Below are 18327 nucleotides of genomic sequence, written 5' to 3'. Positions count from 1 at the left end.
AAAGTTATACAGCAGTAAGAGGTCAGTACTAATAGTTTTTTTTAAATATTTATGCTGAAGACCGACCTCAGTAAAGTAACTGGGTTGTAGCTTGACTTTTGATGATTGGTGTAGAGAACTCAGTGTGGTTCTATGATTTCACAGACTAGCATGCAGAGGCATTTTGTATGTCCAATGAATTGTACAAATACGGTTCTTCACCCAATAAAGAGTTAACACAGAGACTTGTTATTCCTACATGTAAATGGGGGGTGCACATTTGGGCACAAAGTGTATCTTACTCTGTGTACTGTATTATGCCCCTAAAGTCAGTATAAATTAGCTATTTTTGCTACAGTTGTTATCACAAGTATGTTAGCTGTGAAATTATTCTGTAGCTTTTTTTGCTCTCATCATCTCCTTCAGTGTATTACAAAATAATATAAAGTTTTTTGTTTGCGTTTGTTTTCCATACCCACTAATTTCCATTCAAAGTCACACTTCTTTTCCCATATTTTTCAGGAAATTGTTTCATTGCCCACATTTTTGCCCAAGTCTTATATAAACTTAGTACTGCTGCAATTTGTCTTACTGAGATAGTAATTGAACACACAGTTGGCCCATTTCATAGTTTTCCACAAAGACAAGGACTGGCTGTGAAAGTGTTCGCCTGTTTGTTCTGTTCATCCTCACACATATCGACAAGACAGGACAAGGTCAGGAAAATGAAATAACAGATCAGGGTATGAAGTTTATGCAACTCACAGATCTGAGCCATGAGGTGGGCTGTGATCGAAAGCTTGAAGGTTATCAGCAGGACATGGAAAAATGGGAAGAATAACTTCTGTTTTTAAAACAAACTAGACTGCAAGAGATAATCTTATAGGTGTCTATGATTTTTTTTAACTACAAGGTTGATTAAAATGGTGTCAATCACAGAATATGTCAACAATAATTACTAATATTATTTGTTCTTTATAAGTCAAGTAACTTTTCTTGTGTCAATCTTATTATTTTACTGTAAAACTAGCTAGCTATCCAGTTTATTATTATTATTAGCCGTTGATTATAATTATGTGCTTACATCAAAAAGCCTAATAAGTATGAGTCTATAACTTGATGTAAACTTTTTTCTGCAGGTGTGCCATCTTAGGTACCTCACAATTCAATGCAGTTACGATTGAGGGTCTTGGATTTGATTATTGATCGATTATCAGGATTTTCAATGCTTCTTTTTTTTACCCATTCTGGGTTTTTTTTTTCTCTGTGGCTACTTTATATTTTTAAATCCATTCAGTATGCATTAATTCAAGCTACCAAACAAACTTATCTCCACTTTTCTTTATGTCAAACCATGAATAAATCCAGCATATATCCAACATATTTTTCATATTATGATCATATTTTTTTATGAGAGCTATAGGAAAAATGTGCTGGTTTGCCATACATTGTCAGACTAGCATTCTCTACGCATGCGTAGCGCAGAAAACTGCCAACGACCCATCAATTCAACATCACTGACTACTCAGAAACTGCACTGGCGTATAGTCGACTGTGAAGCCCAGCAGTTAGTTTTGTGTATTATTTTGCATATTAATTCTACACTGCTGAAGTGTGTCTCTTGTATGACCAAGCTTGAGGCGAAATGCACTTAAAAACCCAGATGACGTGTATGAAACTACCTATAATTCACTTTTTACTGTTAATCTTAATGCAAGTGAGGTTGTAGCGTACTTGTGACTCCGATGGGAAGTCATACAATTAAACATAGAAGTGGATATTTATGATTGCTGTGTGTTGCTGCCAATTGAAAACTTACTTAAAGAGACACCATACTGGCTCTTCTACCTGTTGTTTGTCACATAGCCGGAAGCCCACATTGTTTTAAATGGTGGAAATCCAGATTTGGTGATCCTGAAAAACAGGATTCTGGATCAGGGTGATCCAATCCCAATGTTGCTTTGAACAACTGGGACAAAAGTAAGCTGGATTACGTGATCCGCCATCCTGAAAAATGGGATTCCCCAATGCGGAAACCTTTTATCCGGATTAAATTTTTTGAACAACCGGCCCCTAGATGTCAGCACTTTTCAGTGACTTCAGTATGTGGATAACATAATATAACACTAGTGACTTCAAGCAGCTTTCACAGAATGAACAAGCTCACTTAGGACAGGTTCAGTGTAATTGTTATTGCTTTTATGGGTTGCATTAAATAACTGGGTGCATGCTTTCTCAGAAATTCATATTTGGGGCCAAGCTTTCCTGAGATTTAAAAAAATAACTATTAGACAACTTCTTCTGGCCTCTCATCTCCCCTGCTAATTATTCAGTCTTCCCAAGTGTGATAATATAATCAGGAAGGTGAAGCATTATTAAAAGATTTAATCTTGGTATTTAAAAAAAATGTGTTTCTATTTGAAAGGTTTCCTCTCTGCATTATTGGGGTGTTTGTATGAAGAGATAATTAAAACATTCAATGTGCTCAGAAGTGGATCCACCCACTCAATGACTAAAACTAAGAGGCTTGATTATTATTTAATTTGATCTGTGATTTGCTGTCATTTTATTCTATTAACTCCAAGGACATGAGATAATAGGCATAAAGAGATTCTATTTAAGTGTGTGTGTGTGTTGGTGTATTGTGCTGGCTTGATCTGTATTTTTGTATCTTTTCTGTTTGTACCAGGAAGCTCCACTGCACAAGGAACTACATCCACATGCATCTGTTTGTGTCATTTATCCTGAAGGCCATCGCTGTGTTCATCAAGGATGTGGTTCTCTATGAGGTCGGGGAAGTGGACAACTGCTCCTCAGGCTCTGTGAGTCAATTGTTCAAGATGCTGCCATGTGATGTGGAAGTCTTGAGCTAAATGGTGCACAATTGGTTTGGTTAGACTTTATATAGTTAAATAGAGCTCACACAGTAAGATCTTAGATAATAAGTTTTAATGGTTTAAATTTTATAGGTTATATTTCACATTTATTTCACTTTTATTCTTTTTTTGTCTGTGTCACCCTATAAATTCTGGTTGCAACATGAGCCTTTTTAGATGTTCTGTGATTGTTTGGATGACACAAAGTCCACTCAAGGCTTTTTTAATAAAACTGTCTAAATCAATCCAGTTCACTGTCCAATTAGAATTCAATTAAAACAAATGTGATCCACATTAGTTCAATTTATAACTGTGTTCATATAAGCCAATTCACAAAGATGGATAGCCTACATAGTGAAACCTAAGGAATCCCTTCCTTTCTAATTATCTCCCATCCTGAGCATGCACAAGCCAGCAAGCATCAGTGGAGGTAAAAAAAACTCTTCTAACAGGAAGGAAAGCCTCCAGCAGAACCAGTCTCAGGAAGGGTGGCCATTTGCCCCAAAGTGGTTGGGGATGGAGAGGACAGGAAAGAGGGATCAACAGGTATCAAAACTCTAAGTCAGGAACACCTGTTGAGAAACAAAAGGAGAAACATCAATTAATAATAACAAAAACGTAATTTTTTTATTCAAGGAGAATAAATAGCGAAGAGAGAAAAGTACAGGTAGGTGCTCGGCACATCATGGCATGTCCTCCAGCATCTTAAGCCTACAACAGGGTAACTAAGACGATGGCTAAGTGTCACTCAAACCAACTCTTACGATAATCTTTAGCAAGGAGGAAAGTTTTAACCCTAATCATAAAAGTAGAGAGGGTGTCTGCTTCCCAAACCTGGTCTTGGAGCTGGTTCCATAAGGAAAGGGCCTGATAACTAAAGGCTCTGCCTCCCATTCTACTTTCAGAAGCCCTAGGAACTACAACTAACCCTGCAGTCTGAGACCAAAGTGCTGGAACTATGAAACCTTTAAGATTCAATGGGGCTGAAGAGCTTTATATGTGTGTGGAAGAATTTTAAGTTGTGTTCTGGCTTTGACAAGAGAAGTTAAAACTGAAGAAATATGATCCTGGCTGCTAATTCTCAACAGAACCTTTGTTGCAGCTTTTTGGATCAGCTGGTGTATTTTGAGTGTTTGCACATTTCACAGAGTATAATATCATTAAATAATTTAAGCAACCAGACATTTCAGTACATATAGGCACAAGTCTAATCTCCATTCCTTTGGACAACACCAAATCAAGGGATGTTATTCATCAGTAACTGATATAAACACAAATGTAAGGGAATTCTAAAGAAAATATTTTTCTTTTTCTTTTCTAATAAGGTATAACGAAGAGGTAGGCTACATCCTAAATAAATGTTATTGTAAAAATATAAGCATTAAGTTAACTTTACCCAGTTGTGTCAACTTCTCTGGACAGATAAGCATCTGGGATCGACCTTCACACAAGAAATCAGCAAAGTGGGCAGACCGATCAATATTTTAGATCTTTTTTAAAGAAATGGACACTATGGGCTCTGGATCATAGATGAAAAGGATCACAGTTATCAGAAACAAGTCCAAAAGCCAGGCTTTGTGATGATATGTGTTTTATCAGTGCCCTTTGTAAGCCTGCTTATAATTTTGTAATAAAAAGAAAATAATGGGATCCAACATGAAATATTTTTTATTAATATGATTCAGATTTTTTTTTTTTTTTTGAGTTTGTGGAAGTACATTCCTCAACTGATTTTTGATAGCATAATTAGAGATTTAACAGCCCTAACCATAACAGCATCCTGAAATGTTTTGATTTAATTTCAGTTCAGTTGGAATAACACAGAATGTCCAAAACCACATATTTTAGACTTACATCGCCCACTATACAGTACCAACCCTCAGGTTTTTAAACAACCACCACCACATTACATAGCACTGAGCCACAGATCAAAGGCCCTTGACACCAGAGAAAGACATCAGGTTTATGTTACACAAAGTGGCCACACATCATGAGGAGGCTTGGAGTGGATTCATTAGTAAGGTCTCTGGCCAGCTCTTTCATGTTAATGAAACTTTTTAGGTTGACAGGAGCCAGCTGCTGTCTGTAGTAGGGAAAAAATATATTATAGATTATAGAGACAGGTTTAGTGGTATAGTGTTCACAACGACCTTGGCATCAAATCCTTTACAACTATTGGCTCACTGCTGTGGTGTGTGTGGGCGTTCTCCATGATGGGTTTGTTACTCTCTCTCTATAGGTTAGGGTTTGGATGTTTGCAAGTTATCCATTAAATAAATTCATGATTTAACTGTTATAACTGCTGAAAAACATATAGCAAATGCTTGATTTAATGTATGTGCGTGGGTGTACACACGCGTGGTGAGCATCGACTTTTCCTGTTTTTTTTGTTTTGTTTTGTTTTTTTTTCTGTAGCAAAATATATATATATATTTTTTTATCCACATACCTGCAATGGCAGGCTCTTAAAAACTGAGTTCCAGTGAACAATTTGTACTGATTTACACACATTAGGCTACCTGAATCTCTTCTTCTCAACATGCCAAGTGGAAATCAATACACACAAGCAATGAAATTCTTGTCAGTTGGATGCATGCGCTGATCCTTTAATGAACTACTTGTAATAAAACAAATCCCAACATTACATGATAATTATTCCTATTCTTGTTTTTTTTCTTATTTTTTATCCTTATCCTTATTTTTATTCTTATTCTTTTTTTTAGCAATAATCTCTCGACATGCAAACATCATATTTTATTTAATTTTGTCTGTCCTCTTCAGCCAAAAGATGAAAGAAGCTCAAATGTATGTCACATTTAATCTTCACACTCTTTTCACAGTATCTATGATTTCTTAGACACACACACACGCACGCAGACAACATACAAAACACATGGCCTTGGCTCTTGTTGCTCATATTGTTTTCACTTACCTATAATTGCATTTGAGGCAGACTGAAAAAGACCTCTCATTTTTTTAATTTACAGAATTTGGATCTGCCTTCATTTACACCTAATGTTATTTAAAATGTTGTTGAACTACTACTTGGTCAAGTGCACTATGATTTGCAGTTCTATAGCTACATTTATGCATTTTTCTCACTGCCTTTCTTTTTTTTACTATCTACATGTGATTTTGCATCACCACAGGCAAGAATGTCCTGTTCATTTTCAGCCACCAAGCTCACAGGAGTTAACATTAGTTAAGTAATTTTTTATAATTGATTTGACAGTGGTTAGCAATGCTGGAAATTCACCTAAAAATGTTTAGTCAGCTCATTTTGTGGTACGTTAGCAACAGATGTCCAACTTCAGCTAATATGCTACACTATTTCTTAAAAATAAAATAAGTAACTTGGACAAAACTTGAATCCTTTGGGATTTCTGCATTTTATGTCAGAATATATATATAGATATAGATATAGATTTTTATTTTTATTGATTTTTTTTTTCAAATGCTCACAAAATAATTTGTCAGTGAAGTCTGCAGAAAGTTGTTGGAAGTGAGCTGGTGAGCTACAGCAGAGCTGTCTTCAGTGATGATTAATGATGTGCGAGTATATCTCATCCCAATGAGCTTTGACATTATAACACTTTCTTACTCGTTCATCATTCCCCCGCATTTGTGGTTGAGACAAGAAGTATAGCCTTTTCAGCTCTGTGCCTTGTTTGTCCTTGTTTCTGCAGATGTTCTATCCACTCCCTTTTGTTTCTTTTCACATTAAAGTTTACTTTACTTCACTACTGTCAACACATTTTAACCCAAAATGTGCTTAAGTTGATTCCGGCTCACACGTTTACCCTTCTTTACCCTTCCACTAATTTCCCCATCTCTCACATCTGGTATGAATCTTTAAAGGGGCATATTGTCATGGATTTGTTTGGGTTTCTTTTTTTTTCTGTGTGATGTCATCTGTTTGGGATTTCTGAGTTATTCAACACATTGTACATAGTTCATATAAAAGTTCAATAAAGTTCATTTTGATGGAACTGCTGTGGCCTGGTCAACCAACCAAAATAGAGCTTTTGTGTTATTCTGCATTGCTGTTTCAGTGCTCAGCCCATGTCCTTTGCTCTGTTGGAACATCTCTGCACTTAATGGCTTTGTGTCCTTTTGTTGCAGAAATGGAGCTTGCATTTTTCCTTGGCTTTTATCATCAGTGTGCCCACTGTTGGTGCAAATTTTCTACAGCAAAGAAATAAAATTATTCAACTGGGCTGCTTCTAATTTATTCATTTCAGTGAGTTCATAGGTGTTAACTAACAGCCTCATCTATTTTTGATATATTATATTTGCTTATTTGTTTATCACTTTAAAGTCAAAGTCAAAGTCCCTTTATTTGTCAATTCTGCAATATGTACAAGACATACAGAGGATCGAAACTGCGTTTCACTCAGACCCAAGGGGCAGACAATAAACATTTAACATACATCTTTAAGTAAAAAAAAAGGTCTCTGCTGTGCTATACTATATATAAAAAGCTTTATTATGCTATATAAAAGGAATAAAAACAAGATATATAAATAATGAAAAAGGCACAAATAGCAGCAACATTGGGTAAAGAAAACCAGATAGTGCTAAATGAATACAGTGGTGCAAATGGCATGGCAGTTGTGCAGGTTTAGCTTATATACTGGTAAGTTAAGTGTCCATGAACAGTTCAGAGTTGATGGGAGGGGGGTTCAGAGTCTGGAGGTTTTGTGGGCAGGGGGCAGCGAGGGGAGGGGGGGGGGGGGGGGGGGGGGGGGGGCAGGGCAGGGAGGAGAGTTCAGCATCCTGACAGCCTGGTGGAAGAAGCTGTCCTTCAGGCTGCTGGTCCTGGCGCTGAGACTGCGCAGTCTCCTCCCTGAAGGCAGCAGACTGAAGAGGCTGTGTGACGGGTGGGTGGGGTCACCAGCAATGCCGAGAGCTTTGCGGGTGAGGCCTGTGCAGTAGATGTCGTAGAGGGAGGGGAGAGGGGCACCGATGATCTTCTCGACTGTTCTCACAATGCTCTGGAGGGTCTTGCGGCAGGACGCGGTGCAGGAGCCGTACCACACTGTGATAGAGCTGGACAGGATGCTTTCCACAGTGCCTCTGTAGAAAGTCTGCATGATGGGGGCCGGGGCTCTAGCTCTTCTCAGCTTGCGGAGGAAGTAGAGGCGTTGATGGGCTTTCTTGGTCAGTGCTGTTGTGTTGTTGGTCCAGGAGAGGTCCTCTGAGATGTCTACACCCAAGAACTTGGTGCTGCTCACCCTCTCCACAGCAGCACCGTTGATTGTCAGAGGAGCATGTTGGGAGTGGACTCTCCTGAAGTCCACAACAATCTCTTTTGTCTTCTCAACGTTCAGAGAGAGATTGTTGTGTGTGCACCACAAGGCCAAGTGGTTCACCTCACTCCGGTAGTTTGTCTCATCCCCGTTACTGATGAGACCCACAACAGTTGTGTCGTCTTCAAACTTGATGAAGAGGTTTGAGCTGTGCAGTGGGGTTCAGTCGTGGGTCAGCAGGGTGAAGAGGAGGGGGCTCAGCACACATCCTTGAGGGGCCCCCGTGTTCAGAATGATGGTCCTGGATGTGTTGCTGCCAACCCGTATTGCCTGTGGTCGCCCGGTCAGGAAGTCCAACAGCCAGTTGCACAGCGAGGTGTTCTGCCCCAGCCTGTCCAGTTTGGGAACGAACTGTTGGGGGATGATTGTGTTGAATGCTGAGCTAAAGTCAATAAACAGCATTTTGGGGAGGACAGATTTGATATGTTCCATGACTAGCCACTCGAAGCACTTCATGAGGATGGGGGTGAGTGCAACCGGGCGGTTGTCATTAAAACAGGAGGGTGAGGACTTCTTTGGGACAGGGATTATGGTGGTGGCTTTGAGGCTCATGGGAACGACAGCCTGACTCAACGAGGTGTTAAAGATGTCTGTGAAGACATCTGTGAGTTCTGCTGCACAGTCCCTCAGCACGCGGCCAGGTATGTTGTCTGGACCAGGAGCTTTGCGTTCGTTGGTCCTGCTGAGTGCTCTCCTCACCCTGTCCGGGGTCAGCGTCAGCACCTGGTCGCCAGGAGGGGGTGGAGTCTTCTGTGCAGGCATCGTGTTGTGTGCCTCAAAGCGAGCAAAGAAGTCGTTCAGCTCGTTCAGCAGCGAGGTGTTGCCATCACAGGTCTGCGGTGGAGGTTTGTAGTCCGTAATGGTCTGTATTCCCCTCCACAGGCTCCGTGTGTCTCTGCTGTTGCTGAAACGGTGTGATATTTCCCTAGAAGCAGTCCTTTAGTGCCTCTGAAGACCCCTCTGGCCACACCCGTACCTGCTTGCGAACTGGTTTGGTGACTTTAACCAGTGGTCTGTGTGCAGGCATTAGCATGACAGTGAGGTGGTCTGAGGCCCCAATGTGGGGGAGGGGAAGGGCCTTGTAAACCCCCTTCTGGGTGGAATAAACTTGGTCCAAAGTGTTATTCCCACGTGTTGGAAAGTCACTGTGTTTGTGTATTTTAGGAAACACACTCTTTGGGTCTGCATGATTGAAATCCCCAGCCAAGATGAGAAACGCATCTGGGTGGGCTGTCTGCTGCTCACTGATGTGTAGATACAGTTCATTCATTGCCTCTCTCCTGTTGTTACTGTTGGGGCTGGGAGGCACATAGACTGCTATCATTAGTATGGCTGAATATTCCCGCGGGAGGTAAAACGGCCAACACTTAATGATCATAAACTCCACTAACAGTGAGCAGTATTTACAGACCACAACAGCGTCACGGCCCCACGCGTCATTGATGTAAACGGGTGGTGCCGTGACGCTGTTGTGGTCTGCAAATACTGCTCACTTAAAGATGCACTACAGAACTTTTGCAGATTTTCTCGGTGATGCGTGGCATCCATCTTGCATACAACCTGTACTGTGGTATCTCTCCAGCCAGTAAAAGTCCTAATTCTTGCTCTGTCCCTCTCTTTCTCCTATAATGTTTTCATGTGTTTCTTTGCTAAATCAGCCAAGGTGCACGTTCAAAATCGGCTATTGGGTTAATATCTACTTGCTAGCGCGTGACGCAGTGTGTACAGCGAAACTCTGCTGCAATGTCACACGGCATCCTAAAAGAGAAAGTTGTGAAGTGCAGTTACTTAGCCACTGGATGCTGCAGGCCAGCTACTGCTCCCAAAATGTACATAATAAATGCCACTGTGTCAGTGTGCCTTCAAACATGGAGTTTTAAGGTCTGAAAGTTATATAGTGCAATGACACAGACTTTAAAGTCTGTATAATCTTTAAGTTAACATGTACAGTGCCTACAACTTACCCCACCTACACCACTGACCTATACACAGTACCAGTAAATGGTTTGGATCCACCACTTTGAATAAGTGTGTCCAAATATCAGTTTATTAGAAAGTAACATCATGATGCATCAGTAAAACTTTATTAAGTCTTCCTAAATACTGATGATTTATGTTTTTTGTCCATCTCAAGGTTGGCTGCAAAGCAGTGATTGTGTTCTTCCAGTACTGTATAATGGCCAGTTTCTTCTGGCTGCTGGTGGAGGGCCTTTATCTTCACGCATTGCTAGCTGTCTCTTTCTTCTCCGAGAGGAAGTACTTCTGGGCTTACATTTTGATTGGCTGGGGTGAGTATTTTATGTATATATTTAGTTTTTTTTATCTTATTTTAGTGGTCTCCCCAAACAACCGCTAAAACTTTCTGTGAAATCCAGTAATAACTTTGGCTTTGGTTGTGTATACATTTGTTGTCCCCAGGAGGTCCAGCAATTTTCATCACAGCTTGGAGCATTGCTAAAGCCTACTATAATGATGTGGGGTGAGTGAACTATCAGGGAACTGCTATACTTTATTAATTATTTATTTGCCTCATCTTGCACATTTACAGCATCCTTTCATGTCTCACCAGGTGCTGGGACATAATCGAGAACACTCATGTGTTCTGGTGGATCATTAAAACCCCCATTTTAGCATCAATCCTGGTAGGTTTCATAATTTAGATCAATATAACACCTTACACTCTCAGATTAAACTTTTCAAAAGTAGTTGCCACAAAGAGAAAAAAAACTCTGTCAGTTCTCATCACACATTGTTTCTATCTCACAGTATAATATATCCTTTCCAACTCTTTTTGGTATTCTGTATGTCAGCCCAACAGAAAGGTTAACTTGACCTCAGTGAGTCTCGTTTGACTGTGGAGAGTCATTACAGCTGTTTGTTTTTCTTCACTGGCAGGTCACTTTTAACTTTTTAGAGTGCAGTGAAAGAATCTACAAACACTGTATCCAGGACTAGAGAGTACTTTGTGTGTAAGTGACATCTTGGGTGAGACAAAGTAAAACCTTCTTCAAGTTTTTGGCTGCTCTTAAGCAAAAATGTAAAACAAGGTAGGGTGTCCTGTGATAACTAGACTCTAGTCCCTGGCCAAACCAACAGCTGAAACTATAAGTTATGAGCAAGTTATGATTATTCTGATAAATATGCTGTAAATGTGCAGATTAGCTGATTCTATCATATTCTGATAAAAGAGAACAGCTAATATAGTCTGTTTGCTACAATCCAAGTGCAGGCTGTTTAAAATAAATTGTAAACTTATAAAAGCAAAATGACTGAAAAATTGACACTAAGATTTGTTTTTAGCTTTTTGAACTACATACTGTCTCTTAAATTAATGATTAATTCAACATTATCAACAGGAGGTCCACTTTCAATCAATTTACCTACCAACTTGGAGAGATAATTGCTTTAATAAAGAATGAAACATCAAATAGCTAAATTTTTTTTTGCAGAATTTACCATTCTTGATTGTAAACCATGAAAGAATGTGATGCAAGAACAAAGAACAAATTGTACATATATACAAAGGTAAGGATATATATATATATATATATATATATATATATATATATCCGTTCCTTTGTATATACACTACTGTTCAAAAGTTTGGGGTCACTTCCATATTGAATCCCATGGCAAAGTGACCCCAAACTTTTGAACAGTAGTGTATGTACAATTTGTTCTTAGTTCTTGTGTAGATATATATATATATATATATATATATATAGCAAATGACCAATTTGCACCGGGACTGTCACTAATCTGCATTATTTGTATTTATATTTGGCTCTTTCTCTTTCAAAGAATTGAAGTTATTAATAACGCTCTTGTTTAAATCAGACATGTTGGTGATTAGTTTCCTCTGCATGGAAAGCAAGGCCAGAGCATTAAGCATAGCCTATTGCACTATGCAGGAATGTGGTTAAAGTGCAGCGTGTCACAAAATTAAAGGTCAAAGCCAGAAAATTGTATTATGTAATTAAAAACTGTGTTTCCATTGGTATCTAATTACTTTATCAAAATAACCGTTGTGTTTTTATTCTCATAGAATGAGCCATTAATGTCTACTTAGCTTGTGTTCACGTACATGGAAGCTGATATATTTGTGCCATCAGTTTTTTTACTATGGTGTCTGTGAATGAAACACCCCTGTGTGTGAAGTGAAAGCCCTCTGAGCTTTAAAACTGCAGCACCAGCTTTGTTTGATAGGTGCTAGAGCACTATTTGGGATAAGTAACGCCTTAAAAGCACCAAAAGCAGGTACCTCTCGTACAGTCATTGCTACACCTGAGTCCAATGGATCCACTTGCAGATGGAAACATGTTTATGTCTGGAAGAATTATGGCCAATGATGGCCATCATCCATTCACAACTATTCTTGATATTTGTAGTAATTTTATGCCTATTTTTACCCCTAGATGTCATTTTTAGACACTTTACTTTTTACATTAAAAAAATCCCTCTCATCTTCAGCTGTTGACGTGGGAGTGGTTCCAGTCTCAATCTCAGAAAGTGTGTCTTGGAGGTTTTATCTCAATAGAATTACAGCAGTTCTTAAATCCAGGTTTCTTGTAGGTAAGTCGGATGAGTCTGTTTTGAGCTTTGCCATGTTCAACATGGGACATGCGCTCACAGTGGGATGCAGGGCCAGAGAGAGAAATGTATGACAAGGCTGCTTGTAGCACTCACAAGGTGGTCGGTGAAGGAAAACATTTCTCTGGTGTGAGCCAGGATGTGTCACAGCCATAACAAGAAAATACTTTTTACCGACTCCAATATAGTTCTACTGCATACATCCATTATATTATGACAAGGTTTTGTGTTGAGAAGAACTGAACAACGTTATCTTATTCTATTGCCTGCTCATTGCCTTAAAAGCTCAAGATGGCATGTTGGAAGCCAGACACCTCCTAGTGTGTGTCATGTCCCCTGTTTCCTGGCTTTAAGTTCACACCTGACAGCACCTAGAGGTCCTTTCACCTGTTGTCCATAGTACTAATCACCCATGGGACTACTTAAAGAGGTACTATTATGCTATTTTCTACAGCGTTATAATGTTGAATACTCATCAGACAAGTGAGTGGCGCCATTTTTTATCACATAAATGCATGTTTGAGTTTTCCAGTATGTCTCTACATTCAGTTTCCATTGTACTGAGAACAATTGGTTTTAGAGAGTTTTTTCTGCTTCGATATTTATATTTATGAACACTTATTTTATCTGATCACTACCAGCAGTTAACACACTTGTAATGACGACCAGAAAGTTAATGATCAACACTGTAGATGGAAATGCTACAAACGTAACAACCAGGCGAAAAACACCCAGCTGATTAGCCACGAGAAAAAACAGATGTACATAGAAGGATGCTACAAACATAAAAACCCAGCCGGAACCTAATGCAGCCATACACTATGGTGAAACCTCTCGTATATCATACTGAAATTATTCACACACTATAGTGAAATTTCTGAAATCACATTTCACTGGTTTAGGCCCAGAATACATCTGTGATATGTTCAGAGAATATAAACCTAGCAGAGCTCTTAGATCCAAAGACTCTGGTCAACTAGTCCAGACCAGAGTCCAGATTAAACACGGAGAAGCAGCATTTAGCTGTTATGCTACAAACAAGTGGAACAAACTGCCAGTGGAGATTAAACTTTCACCAAATGTAGACATTTTTGAATCCAGGTCAAAAACATTTCTTTTCTCATGCGCCTATGCATAAAATCTGCACGGTAACTTTTTTTTTTTTTTTTTGAAACTTATCTTGCTTTTAATCATTTTAATGTAATTTATTATTTTATTGTCCTTCCCCACACTGAAATTTTATTTCTTGCATTTTATCTGTTTTATTTCCTTTATTATTGCTTTCTGCACACTGCTGAAATGTTTTATGTAAAGCACTTTGAATTGTCTTGTACATGAAATGTGCTATACAAATAAATTTGCCTTGCCTTGGTATGTATGAAAGGAATTCTTAAAGTGTTTGTGAGAGGGAATTTCACTTGAAAAGGTAGTCATTTCAGTTGAAACGGAAGTCGCGTAGTAGAAAAAAACAGGAGCGCATTTTCAAAACAAATTAAAGAGGAAGAAGTTTGAGAACACCATGACAAATGTTTTACGAAGACTTATGCATCAGGGAAAGGAGGGGCTTAGGGCGGAAGAGTCTCATTCTACTTGTTTTTGGCAGAGGCTGATCTGAGATCAATATAAAATAAATAAAGTGTTTCTCCATGTCTGTGATTGGTCAGATGCTGCAAACCCACCTCTTTTATGTGAGCATGTACTGATCAAGATGGAAAACCCAGAGTTGAATTACCGAGTTGATAACTAGCTTCGTAGTACCGCTTATCGGGATTCTGAATGTGTGGGTAAGTCAACCTAGGTAACAGAAAGATGTCTGGGTATGTTAATCACGCTTTATCGTACAGGTCTCTGGTGTATGACAGTGTGTTACTGTAAAGCAGGGGTGCCCAAAGTCGGTCCTCGAGGGCCACTGTCCTGCAGATTTTCCAGTGTTTCCTGCTTCAACACACCTGACTCAAATGAAATAGATCCAATAGCCTATTAAGTTTTGCACAATGACTCAGCAATTTGAGTCATATGGTTTTGGATCAGGGACGCATCAAAAACCTGCAGGATTGTGGCCATTGAAGACCGGAGCTGGGCACCCCTGCTGTAAAGGAAATAGATGCTTAGGTTGTCTCCAAGCATTGTCAAAGATCTTCTAGGTTCTCATACAGTGTTGACAGTTTGGCTGTTAAAGATCGATCATGTGGCTGAAGCTCTTGGTAACCTTTGTCTCATAGTCTTGTAAAGAATGATCACACGCTTGGGTAACCATGTAAAAAAAAAAACAATAATACCACTAAGATAAAAAATAACTTATTGCTGAAAAGTGGCTTGAGAAAAAAAAAAAAAAAAAAAAACACAACACTTTTGTTCTTGCTCCTGTTGTTTATGGGCTGAACTCAGAGATTTATTTTGGGCTGCCTAAGGCACACCTGTGCAATAATAATGCTGTCTAATGGGTGTCTTGATATGCCACACCTGTGAGGTGGATGGATTATCTCTGCAAAGGAGAAGTGCTCACTAACACAGATTTGTGAACAATATTTGAGAGAAATAGGCTTTTTTTGTCCGTAGAAAAATTCCTGGCTCTTTGAGTTAAGTCTATGAGAAATGGGAGCAAAAACAAATGTGTTATTTTTTTCAGTATATATATTCAAATTTAGCTGACATGCATAGGAATGCATGGGCATTTTTAAAAATACTTATATACCGTTTTGCTGCATACGCCCCTGCTCATCTCACCACACTGGCTCCATTGTATTCTTATGCTACGACATTTTCTATAAAAAAAAAACCTCAGGTTATTCCGATTCTTCCATCACACTTATAATCATCCATCATGTAAATGCAACATCATCGTTGTCTTCTTCTTGCTTTCTTAGGGATGGGCATGCAGCGATTTGGTGCATACTGCCACCAACTAGTAAGGAGTGTGGACCAAAACGTTAGATGCAACGACTAAATGGTTAAATGTGTGGTATATTAAATGGGTCATCCTGCAGTAATCCTCTAGAATCTTCATAAATAAGGAGGATAAAGTGGTTTTTAGTGGATTCAGTTCACCACTGTGACAAGGCACCTATATGCCCCAAATCAGCTTCCCTCCCAAGACAACGTCAAATTTGGATTTTTAATATGGCATGAATAATAACTTTGTTGTTTATGCATTAATGCCTTAATTACACAAATTAATCTCTTTTTGATAGCTCTAATTATATGATTTACCAACAACGATGTTCAGATTTGGTCTTGGCGATACTAATTGTTTACCAGTGTATCTTCGCTTATATGATGACTAAAGGGAAAATTTCTTAAAAACACAGGAGAATTGCTCTGAACATCAGCCATATTGAGCTTGACCACTACTAGCTTTGTGCAACCAGTTAGCTAGATGATAAGGTGAAAGAAAGCCCTCTCAGAATCCATAGACATTAGTGCCTGATATTGGGGGAAAAAAGGAGCATTACTCCCAGGAGCATGGTCTTATGCTGATCGGACAATCACATACAAGCAGGCTAGTATGTTTAGAATGGTCATAATAAGTATGATGTCATGAAAGAAGAAAAACTGGTTCTAAATTTTCCCTGTTGGTGCAATGTACCCGATTACCCTTATAGACAAACCACCCATGTGCTGTTGTACTTCAAAGTAACTATTTCTTCTAGATGCTAATCTAAACCCAGATATTAAGAAAAGGCTGAAGTGCGTCAGCTCACATTGACTGAAAGGCTTATTTATTAAGAAAACAGACATTAATCTTCATTGGCAGGTGAGAAGGGTGTGTGTGTGTGTGTGTGTGTGTGTGTGCGCGCGCACGTTTGTGTGTGTATCCAGCAAAATAAGAACACATTTGTAGGTGGGAAAGTGAAAATGAAGGCACTTTCCAAAAGGTGTGAAAAGGAGGGTAAAGGCAAGTTCAGCAGACATGACTTCAAAAAACTGCAGTGGTGTGAAATATTCCTTTTAGCAAAACAACTGCATGCTGCACGGCTTCTTTATGTTTTTTTTACTTCTTCTTCTTTATGTTCAAATGTTTTTGACATATCTGAGAAATAAGACCATTTTCAGAGAAAAACTTAGACATATTTACAGAAAATGGTAAATGGTTTCCTCAAGTTCTAGAAAGAACAAGGTTAGATGGTACCCTACCTCTTTTTATAGTCTTTGTGGTCAGATCAAGTATCACTTTCACCCTATGATATGGGAACAAGTTTGGTCCTTTCCAATAAATAACAAAGAATTGAAGAATTTCATCAAAAGGGTTCAGCTGTTATTTTACTCAGGGCCATTTAAAATAAATAAACTATATGTGTAGACAAATTGTACAACAATGATGTTCTGGTGCAGTATCAGCAGCCTGGCTGTCAATTTACTGTGTGTTTTTTCCTGGAAGCAGAAACTGAATGACAGCTGGGAGCATTTTGTGATGTCAGTTCAGAGTTCAGCTCATTTAAAAGTCCTCAATTTCCCACAGGGCAGTGCTTCTATCCAGTCAAACCAAAGTGAAATTTGGCCTTTGGTTTCTGTAATGAATATTTCTCTATATCTAAGATATCTCCATGTTCTTCAGTTGTTATACCCAAAACTAATAAGTGCAGAGACTTTGCTCAAGCTGCACAGCCTCAGCATTAAATCCTATTTACAATGCAAAATATGTTTTTTAAAGTTACTTAATTAATTAAACACCATCCTCTTTTGTGAAATACTTTCCACAGATGAACTTTATCCTATTCATCTGCATCATTCGAATACTTCGTCAGAAGATCAACTGCCCAGATATTGGAAGAAATGAGTCCAACCAATATTTGTACGTATGACCTAATGCCTGTTCCGGTTGTATTATTTATTAGCTCATGACCGCATTTGGATGTTGGGGGAAAAATCTGGTCCATCCTTCGAACATTGGCTGCCTTTACAAGGATTAACAAAAAATATCTTAAATAATCTGACAAAGTTTAAAATGATGTATAGAGTTATATGGTATGTGTTTATATGCTTATAGGCATTGCAGCTATAACCAGTATAGTCTCCTTCTGGCAGCTGCTTTACACAGAGATGCAGGGCTCTGTGTGTTTAAGTGATTTTTCTGTGATGGAGAGCATCTCATATACCTGCCATAATGTATGAGCTATTTTCCCACTGACAATTTTAATGTTTTTTTTTTTTTCCATCTCTGGCCCACTGAGATGAAATGTAAAATGAAAAGTACTCTTCAGAGTTGCATTTCATCATTGATGTATAAAGAGATGGACTGAAAATTGGTTTCACCAGAGGGAGAGCTCTGAATCTTCTCTCGCTTTGTCGTTTCAGGAGACTTGCAAAATCCACGCTGCTTTTGATTCCTCTGTTTGGGATAAATTTTATAGTGTTTGCATTTATCCCAGAGCAAGTGAAGACTGAGTTACGGCTGGTTTTTGACTTGATTCTTGGATCATTTCAGGTATTGTAACCAAGCAAATAAATTTTGGGGGCAAATAAGTCTAAATTTATTTTAGATATGTTACATTAAAAAAATAAATCAAGCTTTAACTCCTGTTTTGGGATTTGGATCCTTTCATTTAATAGTTTTCCATAGGCTTAAACACAGC

The 18327-nt window shown here is 38.7% G+C and overlaps 1 protein-coding gene across 1 annotated transcript in view; it reads left to right on the top strand.

Annotated features, from left to right (window-relative positions):
* vipr1b (vasoactive intestinal peptide receptor 1b) overlaps positions 1 to 18327 on the top strand; it is a 58067-nt gene that overhangs the window by 34896 nt on the left and 4844 nt on the right. Inside the window, exons 6-11 of the mRNA XM_041968737.1 lie at positions 2669 to 2801; positions 10299 to 10452; positions 10583 to 10643; positions 10734 to 10806; positions 17455 to 17546; positions 18050 to 18179. Coding sequence (XP_041824671.1) covers positions 2669 to 2801; positions 10299 to 10452; positions 10583 to 10643; positions 10734 to 10806; positions 17455 to 17546; positions 18050 to 18179 — 643 coding nt within the window. The remainder of the gene's footprint in view (positions 1 to 2668; positions 2802 to 10298; positions 10453 to 10582; positions 10644 to 10733; positions 10807 to 17454; positions 17547 to 18049; positions 18180 to 18327) is intronic.

The sequence above is a fragment of the Melanotaenia boesemani genome, chromosome 18 (assembly GCF_017639745.1).
Source record: "Melanotaenia boesemani isolate fMelBoe1 chromosome 18, fMelBoe1.pri, whole genome shotgun sequence".
Taxonomy (NCBI): Eukaryota; Metazoa; Chordata; class Actinopteri; order Atheriniformes; family Melanotaeniidae; genus Melanotaenia; species Melanotaenia boesemani.
Note: the sequence above shows the minus strand (reverse complement) of the source record. Positions and strands in the feature narration are given on the sequence as shown.